This window comes from Nicotiana sylvestris, chromosome 2, assembly GCF_000393655.2.
Source record: "Nicotiana sylvestris chromosome 2, ASM39365v2, whole genome shotgun sequence".
Classification (NCBI taxonomy): domain Eukaryota; kingdom Viridiplantae; phylum Streptophyta; class Magnoliopsida; order Solanales; family Solanaceae; genus Nicotiana; species Nicotiana sylvestris.
The window spans coordinates 188,885,307-188,896,325 of NC_091058.1; the positions used below are offsets into that span (position 1 = coordinate 188,885,307).

Consider the following 11,019-nt stretch of genomic DNA (forward strand, 5'->3'; position numbering starts at 1 on the left):
GCGTAGCGAAGACTGCTCTGATTTGACAGCTACATGTGACTTGAGGTAGAGCTGCTGGCATTCGCAGTCTCTGAAGTCCCCTTCTATCATGTTTTGTTGTTATTTCAGTTTCAGACAGTATTATGTTTTACTTCAGATCATGTTTGTAGTATTCTATATACTCATGTACTTTTGACTCCGGATTTCTGGGAGTAGTTTCGTACCATGTTATTTATATTAATACAATGTTCATTCAAGCAAGTAGATGTTAGGCGCCATTACGGACTCGAGATTGGAAATTCCGAATCGTGACAATTACGCCCAGGGCGAATCCCCAAAGCCTTTAATACACTACTAATATAAATAACCTCGGGACTTTGGCAGATCACTTTGTCAAGGATGTGATATTTCGTTTGAACTCCATCCTCAGTCTTTCCCAAACCATTACTTCAATTAATTATGTCCGCAAAAACTAAATGATAGGATGCTAAACCCCAACAGTTTTTTGGTCAATGACATTCTTCGTATTGTAAGTTCAGTGTGATCATTAATAAATTTAGACTAGATCTAGTTAATCTAAACTGCTTTATCCTTGTGCTTGTACGTGGTAAACTAATCTCTTTAATGATCCTCAAGAAATACATGATTGTGGGAAAGAAAATTTTATTCTTCCAAGGCTTGGATTCTTGAAATTCTTTTTGGCTCTACAGATGGAACTGAAAGGTCTGTAGATAGGAACTCATTGAATACCAATGTCATATATAAGGATCTTGTATCCACCTAGGAATATAGAGACAAGATTTTATATTTTCCTGCTTTTTTCAACAATGTCATCAGAGATTACACTTGACGACCTTCATTTGTTCCACAAAATTGATAGAGAAGTCTTCACTCGGCTTGTCGTGTGCCTGTCTCGCGATCCAGGAGAGTCCCTTTTGATCATGGCTATGTGGCTATGGTTAGAAGATGTACATTATCCAAGCATAATAGAGAAAATGGTGAAGTTACCTGATGAAATTGCTAATAATTTGGCTGAAGAAGGTGCTACATGTTTAAAATGGCTCGAATCGAAGGTACCCCTGGGGCCTAATGATGCAGGGGACATGCCTTTTACTGCTATAATATTGAAGAGAACAGTTTCATTCACAACATTTTACCAACAGAGGTTTACTATGATAAGTGGAATCAAGACATTCTTGAACAAGGTCTGTGCTATAATATTTGCTGACATCTTGCAACATATCTTGCCTGGACAACATATCATTCCTATCCCTGGATTTCCTCATCCAACATTTGGTGCAATAACAGTGGTGCCAAGATCGCTAGATTCAATTATTCAAAGCAGAGGATTATGGGGTTGGTCCGTAAAGATTGATGCACCAGTTGACGATAGGACTATGTTTTTAACATTTTCAAGGGGATTTCCTGTTACTGAAGCAGAAGTGAGGGAACTCTTTAATTCTTACTATGGGATTGATTGCGTCGAGCACGTTCATATGGTGCCATCGGCTTCTTCATCAGATCATTCTTTGTATGCTCGAATGGTAGTGCGTGATGTTTCAATCATTGATCGGATTTTGAGCAGAGGTTCCATTGCTAAGTTTAGGGTAAATGGTAAACATGTTTGGGCACGAAAGTATGAACGTAGAGATCACCTTGATAAATTTTATTAGAATTCATTACTACGGTCAACGAATATGATGCAAAACTATAGATTAAAGATATTGTATCACTATCTATAGAACTACTCTATACTTTGTGATAAGTGTTTCAAAAATTAAAATTTTCTACTCCCATCATTGGCACTTGTTTCTTCATATTTACTGCATGGTACAACATATTGACGTTTCTTCTTATTTTTTCCAAAAAATATCCTTAATGTTTCATTAGTTGATTGTTAATTAAGTGAGATGTTTAAGATGAGATAAATGATAGTTTAGAAAAATACTCCTATGATTAAAGATATAGATGTATTTTTTTTAACGTGTCAAAAAATCTTAAAATACAAATATTATAGACTGGAGGAGTATTCAAGTATTCTCATGAAAGTTTAGGACTTGTTTCTATTTTTAAATGTTTTTGTGTAGACATTCCTGAAATTCTTGAAAAAGAAGTCTGTTATTAACCTTCTGGTTTCATCGGAGGAATTATTAATGAATTATTGTCAAAGCAGAGGAAGAGTCTGAGGTTGATAGAAGAAAGATATAGTCTTTTAAAATCCCTAAGAAGCTTGTCAATTTATTGATCATCCTAACAGAATTAAAAATTTATACAATTTTTTTTAAAAATTGTTAAATTTCCTCAACATCATAACTTGATGACGATGAGATTTAATTGAGCACGAAATATATGAAATAAATAAAAACTAAACGAGTTCTTACATAATTCAAATAAGAAAAAGGTTGATAGTCAAAAATTTTGTTAATTAGGAAAATAATTAAATGACTAATTTGTTCAATGTATACAATTTATTTTTAAAAGATAAAAAAGACAAACGATTTTTCACTAAGGTCCTCCATGCTTTTAATATTAGTGAGTATTTGTCACGACCCAAAACTAACCCTGTCGTGATGGCGCCTATCGTGGTACTAGGCAAGCGGACACATTAGCAAAACAAAACGATATTTTCATTTTCAAGATAATTTCCAAAGCTATTTAATATAGAAACTCCATAAGGAGTGTAGATCAAAAACAAAAGTGCGGAAAAGAAAGCTCGACATTGGGGTGTCACTAGTCATGAGCATCTACTATAACCGTCTGACAATATCCAGACTAACATAGCCTGGAAATAACTGAATACAACTAAGGGAAGATAAAGAGAGAGTAAAGTAGGGCTGCGATCGCCAGACAACTACCCTGCTAACTCCGCTGGATCTGCCAACGAATAATCAACACCCGCTGTCACACATCCTTTTTCTACCCCGAAAAAGTGTAAGGGATTTTTTCCAATTTAAGTGACAATCGAAATGAGATTATTTATTCAAGTTCAGAGTCGCCACTTGGGATAATTTATGGTGTCCCAAGTCACCGATTTAAAATCTCAAATCGAGGAAGTTTGACTCTTATTTATGGTCTACGAACACAGAAGACTGGGTAAGGAATTCTATTAACCCGTGAGAAGGTATTAGGTGTTTCCGGAATTCGTAGTTTTAGCACGGTCGCTTTAATCATACCTGACTTATTTGAATTGTTGTCACGACCCCGGTTCACCCTCCGTGAACCATCGTGACGGCACCTAGTATCTACGACTAGGTATGCCTAAATTGCAGAAGGAAAACCAAAAATGCGGAAGTAAAACAATTTAAATAGAAATAAAATAATAACAGTGTTTTAAATGTGCCGCTCGGCATACATCATGTTTAACTCTCAATACCAATACATAAATCCAAAACCCGGAAACCCATTACATAGCTCTAACTCCGGAATGTCTAATAAGAACAGAAAAATACAGAAGGACTAAATACTAAAAGCAGGAATAAAAATGGACTTCTCGGTCTGCGGACGTGGCAGATGTACCTCGAAGTCTCTAAAGCAGTCGCCTCCCTTAAGGATGGTAGGCCTGAGTAGCGGTACCTGGATCTGCACATGAAAAACATGCGCAGAAGGGGCATGAGCACACCACAGCAGTACTCAGTAAGTGCCAAGCCTAACCTCGGTTGGGTAGTGATGAGGAAGGTCAGGGCCCTACTGAGATTAAATAAATATAAATATGACAGGATAAGATAAGTAGTACAATTGAGAATCTACGGTAAGAATCTATACGACATAATAAGAGTACAATAACGGAAAATAGAGATAAGGGCAAACCACAAGGAAAATACCACTCATAGCAAGGATGTTAACCGGGGGATCTCTTGGTTTCCCGAGGATCTCTTGGTATCCTCTATGTGTACAAGGGATCTCTTAGTATCCCGAGGATCTCTTGGTATCCTCAATATATATGCTAGGGATCTCTTGGTATCTCGAGGATCTCTTGGTATCCTCAATATATGCTAGGGATCTCTTGGTATTCCGAGGATCTCTTGGTATCCTCAATATACGTGCCAGAGATCTCTTGGTATCACGCACCTCAGTCCAGATCATAAATACGTACATGGGATCTCCCAGGATGCCGTCCAGTAGTCCCAAATTAAATACACACAGAAGCAACACAAGAATACTCATTTAAATGCTAATTTCGTACCAAGTAAACAGTTAATTCTAGCCTAACATGCTTCACGTAATACAATTAAAGCAATTTAAGCAAATAGAAAATTAAGTCAACTAAACATGCTTTTCTAAACTATAACAGGCTAAATTCGCAAGTAGAATAAAACAGGAAAAAGGAACTCAATTGAAATACTTAAAGTAAAATTGGATTTCAACAATTAGCTTAAGTATGCACTCATCACCTCACGTACAAGGCTTTTCAATTATCAACTATATCATATCCTAAGAAGAAGGTCTCCCACACAAGGTTAGACAAGCCACTTACCTCGAACCAGCTCAAAATCAATCTGAAACCACGCTCTTGCCACGAGTACTCGACTCCAAATGGCCCAAATCTATTCAATTCCATTTCATAATGTAAATAATACTTCAAGTAACTGATTTTACAATTAAATTCTAAGCTAATACGCGAAATTATATAAAATAACCAAAACGCCCCTCGGGCCCACGTCTCAGAATCGGGTAACATTTATATTTCCAGAATCCTCGCACTCTCACGGGTTCAGTCATATCAAAAGTACCAAAATTGAACCTCAATTTGTCCCTTAAATCATCACTCAAAGGCCTCCAATTATACAAGCCTTAACCCCCCAATTACCACTGATTTTCCTTAATTTTTCATGCTTAAATTGATAGAAATCATTCCAATAACGAGTTTAGGGACCAAAGACCTTACCCCAATGAACTCCTCTGAGAATCCCACTTGAAATGTGCTCCCCAAGCTTCTTCCCATTTTGAAAAAGATGAAAAATGGATAAATTTCGCGAAGGCAAGAATTTATATGTTGTGCCCAGCGATTTCCGCATTTGCGGCCCTGGGACCGCATCTGCGGTCCCGCTTTTACGGAACTAATGTCGCATCTGCGACTTTTCACTTAATGGCCAATTTTCGCATCTGCGACTCCCAATCCATAAATGCGGTACCGCTTCTGCGGAATTACCACCGCTTCGCGGTTCCTGAAGGAGTTCCCAATTTCTGTTTCTGCGGCTACTAAGCCGCTTCTGCGGTGCCGCACCTGCGGAACCCAAATCGCAGGTGCGGTTATGACAGAACCAGCAGCTAAAGCTGCAACTTAGATTTCAAAATCTTTCCGTCAACCATTCGAAATCATCCCGAGGCCTCCGGGACCTCAACCAAAAGCACCAACAAGTCACAAACTACTATCCAAACTTGTACCAATCCTTAAAACACCTAAAACAACATCGAAACCTCGAATTAACCATGGATTTAAGCCTAAGAACTCCAAGATTCTCAAAATACGGTTTCGATCAAAAAGTCCATCAAATCTCATCCGAATGACCTAAAATTTTGCACACACATCACATTCAACACTACAGAACTACTCCAACTTCCATAATTTCATTCCGACCCTCGAATCAAAATTTCAGTATCGGATCGGAACTTCAAAAATTCAACTTTCGGCATTTCAAGCCTAATTTAGCTACGGATCTCCAAAACACAATCCGAACACGCCCCTAACCCCAAAATCACCTAACAAAGCTAACGGAACCATCAAATTTCCATTCCGAGGCCGTCTTCACACTGTTCTGACCACGGTCAACTTTCCAAGACTTAAGCTCTCATTTAGGGACTAAGTGTCCCAAAACTCCCCGAAACTCAAAGTCGAACATCCCGACAAATCAAAATAGCAGAAATAAACTTGGGAAAAGTAGTTAATAGGGGATCAGAGCGTTAATTCTTAAGACGACCTGACGGGTCGTCACAATTGTTTAATTACTCATTTTAGAACCTATGTACATTTACCCTTTTACCGCTTTTAATTACTGGATTATTCGTAATTATGGAATTATCTTAAAATGAGTCACGCATACGTGTACTCATTTCATTTGGCGCGTCAAGAATCATGTCATGCGTACGTGTACACAATTAATCACGCTTTATTCATTATCAAGATTATTTGGCCAAAGTCGCGCGAATGCGTACCTCGAATTATTTTGGAAATCACAATTATGTCACGTGAACGTGTACATAATCACGATAATTTATTTATTAATACGTGCCTAATATACACACTAAACACAAACTCCCTAAAGGTTTGCCTACCCAAGTATGGTCGGCCTAAACATGCTACTAGCGGACCAATTAATAAAGTAGTAACATAGAAAAAAGCAATGTTATCCTAATGTCTTTCTGAATGTGAATACTATTTCACTAAAATATACGTTCAAAATTGTCATGACCCATTTTCTGAATAAGCCGAGACCGGCACTCGATCACTAAACATGACCGAGCGAACCATCTATACTTATCAAATCTATTATAATTCCAAACTTTATATGCAACAAGGCAATACTCTAACCAAATACTTTTGATTAATTTAATTATTTAAATAAATCAACTCCAGAACTTTATTCGTAGTAACTACTGAATTACTACTAAGTTATTATTAAAACATCGGAACCTTAACCCAACGACTATGTCTATGAAGCCTCTACTGATAAACTGACGCACTGCTCAAGACATGAGTTTTCCTGGCCAGTTCTCTATGTAAACAAAGAAATAACTAAATAAAGATAACTCTATGGAATGCTCCACGAATAAAAGCAGAGCTCACCAATAGCACTGGAAGATAAGGAAGTCCTAACCCGTAGCCTGCTCGCCTGCAAAACCGGCTCCTACGTTGTACCGCAGACCAACGTAGGTTCCCAAAAGAGAACGTTAGTACCATCTATTGTACTTAGTGAATCTCAACAACAGGGGACGCAACTTTAATACAATACCCATTACGAGCAAATAATATAAATGCATAGAAAACATAAAGCCTCTAAGAAAAATTCTAAAATAATTTCATAATAGTAGTTTATGAATATTCTAAAAGAAATTCTTTTATTTTTCTAAAAAAAATTACTTATCTTTATACTTTAGGAGTTCCAACTATCCTCACTTAATTCTATCTTAGTCACCGTGTGATCGGCACGAGTTCGATCCCAACCTGATCGAATAGGCCCAATCCACGAGCTGCCACCCGCTTCATGGTTCTCAGCGCTCATGTATCATATCTTAGCATGGCTAAGTAATTTCTCAGCAACGAGGCCCTCGACTCGTGTGCTCCCTACTTTGGCACAAGTAGTTTCAGGAAGTCAACACCTTGGTCAGGAACCTCAGCCTAGACGATGACCCCTTCTCAGAATAAAGGATACTCCCAAAAATCTTTTCTTTCTACATCTTCTTGTGACTTTTCAACTCTAAATCTTTTCTTTTTGGAACATCATGTACATGATCATGCCATTATCCTTAAATTTAAAGCATTGCATAAGAATGAAATACACATCTAGAAGTATTTCTAAAGATTCTTGCTTCTTCATAAATTTTCAACATGAAAAATAGCATATAAGAATAACACAAAAATCTGAAAATTTATGCACATATATCATAATAAATCATCTAAACTTATGCTAGAACAATTCTAAGTTAATAGGTACTCACTCACTCCAATTAAGTAAATATAAATGCTTTTAAGCAATTCATCAAACACCTTGTGTGCGTGCTTTTGTGAGTTAAACCACTTTAGAAAAGGATTATATCAACTCACCTCAAAACTTCTCGAGCCAATACGTAGACCCCAGTCCAATTTATACCCGTCAAATAATCGATTCTACAACAACCAATGCATTTTAATTAATTTTAGAGTTCCGCACCTAAACACGGAACTTTACTGTTGATATAGAGAAAGAAGGGAATTAACTATTCTATTCTTACTTATTACTATTGTAGAGTAATTGACAATAGAGAATTTTATATACCAAAGTTCAAAAATTAGTTGTTTGTATAGAACCCTAAAATTTTCTTTCCGTTCCTGAGTGCCTTGCGATTGCTGCGTAAAAGAACAACGTTCTGTTTTTGGTTTTTGGTATAAGCTGTGTTCTGTCTTGTTTTGGTGCAAGACTTTACTTAAAGTCTTGCATTCCACAAGGCACGTGCTCCCCTTTTTTTTGTTTTGTTTTCCCTTTTTTTTGGTTAACTTAACTAATAATTAATGATACCCACCTTTAATAATTAACAATATTAAAACTATTAATATTTCCCTAATTGTATATCCAATTATATATATATATATATATCTTATAGGCAAGATAAAAATAATAAAAATGGTAATAATTTATTTCTATCGTTAGCGTGTCTCGAAACTTTTAAAAATTTGAGGAGTGTTACAAAAATGTACCACGTGACTATCTAAGACAATGAACTAATATTCTGTTTCCCTATCTTTCAAAAGGCCAATTTCCATTTCACCAAACATGAGATTAAACTCCTTCTCACAACAAGACAAACTAAAAGAAATAAGCTCCAAGTAAAGAGGATCACAAAAGATGGCAATAGTTTAAGATTAATGAAACGATCACGAAACCAAACAAAACTTCAGTTATTCACATCAAAATCTGATAGACCTAGGTGACAATACAAGAAATTGAGCATATTCAAATAAAGAAGAAAGATCACTCTAGGTCACCTAAATAAGTAAGACAAAGAGAAGAGAGATGGACCTTAAAACTCTGACACACGAACTCGGACAGGGAATTGAAAATAGCAGCAAAATAAAATCCCACCACGGACCCCCAATCTCGAACGACAACCGACGACTCCTCTCAACCCTTGATTTTCCGTCCAAAAACCTCTCTTTCTCGTCTCTCTAGCTCTGTTTTCGTATGTGTTGCGGTTGTTTTTGGTCCGTAGCTTAATTTCTTGTTCCCTTGAAGTTGGTATTCGCCGGATATGGGTAGAGAAGGATAATTAAAAGATAAATGGGAACACTTCATCATTGTCTTCTACACATTAGTGCACTGGCTATAAAGAATTAACAGTGTGATATGCTCATTTTTGTCTCTTCAAGTTGAGGGAAAAGGAAGGAATAGTAGCTGGGGTCTTAGGATTGAGGGGGTCGGCTGATGAGGCGTAGACGGTCGACCAATCCCGCCGGTGGTCTGCCGCTTCTCTATTCAGAATGAGAGAGAGATGGAGACCTCCTTTTGTGAATCTGCCGCTTTTCTTTGTTTTTAGTCTAGGTCCTCATTTCTTTAGGAATTAGGTATTATTTTATAGGGGTAGAAATTAGGTTAGGTCAAATGGGAAATGGGTATGGGCTCAATGTTTTGGGCTATTCGAAATTGGGCCTTTTCAATTAAGACCAAATAATATTAGCCCCAAATTTCATACTCTTTATTCTAAAACAAGACCAAAAATACTACACCATTTATTAATTAATCCTACTTAAGTAAAATAACTATTAAAATAAAATTATCCGTTAAAACAAACCTATTTTTGGTATTTTTTAAATATCATACTAAAAGATAAAAAAATGAAAAAATTATTGTAAAATTAAGATAATATTCCTGGAACTATTTTTGTATTTTTGAATTGTATGTAAGGTAGACAAATTAAAAGTAATTAGATAAAAATATTAATTAGCTAAATAAGAGAAAATATTTTTGTAATTTTTATTTTTGTGATAAAATAAAGTAAAAGAGAGTGATACTAAACCTAAACTAAATACTTACGCTAGAATGTGTAAAATCTTGGGGAGGGTCATTACATTTCTACAGCTGCCCCTTTTTGACTGGAAACGCGAAGAGTTGCCAGACAAAGAACGACGAGATAGGTTTTTTGTCCCGACCCTTATTTAGGGAGAACAAAAACTAAGAGAAAGGAGAATGTGACCGAGCCCCGGTATCTGAGCTGCCTACATATCCTTGGCTATAAAGGAATCAGGCCATGTGTAGTTCAGAAGTGAATAAGGTGATGGAGTATACCGAGGTGGAGAGCCAATTGAGGTGCCGTTCCGTCGAGTTTCCGGTCCGCAGTCCTATTATTACATCAAAATCAAAACATAAAAAAAGACTAACTAAGCCTATCAACTATGAGTTACAAGATTCCTATGTATAAGTCTTCTGAAGCTTGATCTTGAGTCTTGAATGGTTCCTCATGCGGACTTTAGATTTGAACCTTGACGCTTGCTAGCTGCATGTGCTAGTTCATTCTTCTTCAGCTTTTTCGGATTAAAACCGGACACACCATGCTTGTGACTTCAGTCATGTCTTGATCAAGCCACCTCTTGTCTCAGCTTCTGCCTTTTGGATTCACTTCCCTTTTTTCATTTTTATTCTAGATTGAGATTACTTCTGTTGATCATCTCGGACTGTTGACTCGCATTCTTGCCGCGAGCTTCTGCTACTTCTAACTTGAATTGAATTCTGAAATGACTTCCCTTGTTCTCCAGGTGGGTGCCTGCTACTGACCTGAAATAATTCCGAAGCAAATTCCCTTGTTCTCCAGGTGGGTGCCTGAAACTTGAAATGAATTTCCTTGTTTTCCAGATGGGCGCCTGATGCCAAAACGTAAAATGTATTCCCTTGTTATCCAGGTGGGCGCCAGATGCTGAAACTTGAAATGTATTCCCTTGTTATCCAGGTGGGCGCCTGAGGCTGAAACTTGAAATGTATTCCCTTGTTTTCTAGGTTGGCGCCCAATGCAAAAACTTGAAATGTATTCCCTGTGCGCCTGATGCAAAACTTGAAATGTATTCCCTTGTTATCCAGATGGGCACCTGATGCTAAAACTTGAAATGCATTCCCTTGATATCCAGGTGGGTGCCTGATGCTGAAACTTGAAATGTATTCCCTTGTTATCCAGGTGGGCGCCTGATGCCAAAACTTGAAATGTATTCCCTCGTTATCCAGGTGGGCGCCTGATGCTGAAACTTGAAATGTATACCCTTGTTATTCAAGTGGGCACTTGATGCTGAAACTTGAAATGTATTCCCTTTTTATCCATGTGGGTGCCTGATGCCAAAACTTGAAATGTATTCCTTTGTTA

At 37.2% G+C, this 11,019-nt stretch overlaps 1 protein-coding gene across 1 annotated transcript; it reads left to right on the forward strand.

The window, feature by feature from the left end:
• The first annotated feature begins 806 nt into the window (after positions 1–806).
• Positions 807–1,652, forward strand: LOC104214570 (uncharacterized). The gene has a single exon (XM_009764258.1). The coding sequence runs from the start codon at positions 807–809 to the stop codon at positions 1,650–1,652; it is 846 nt and encodes a 281-aa protein (XP_009762560.1).
• The last annotated feature ends 9,367 nt before the right edge of the window (positions 1,653–11,019 follow it).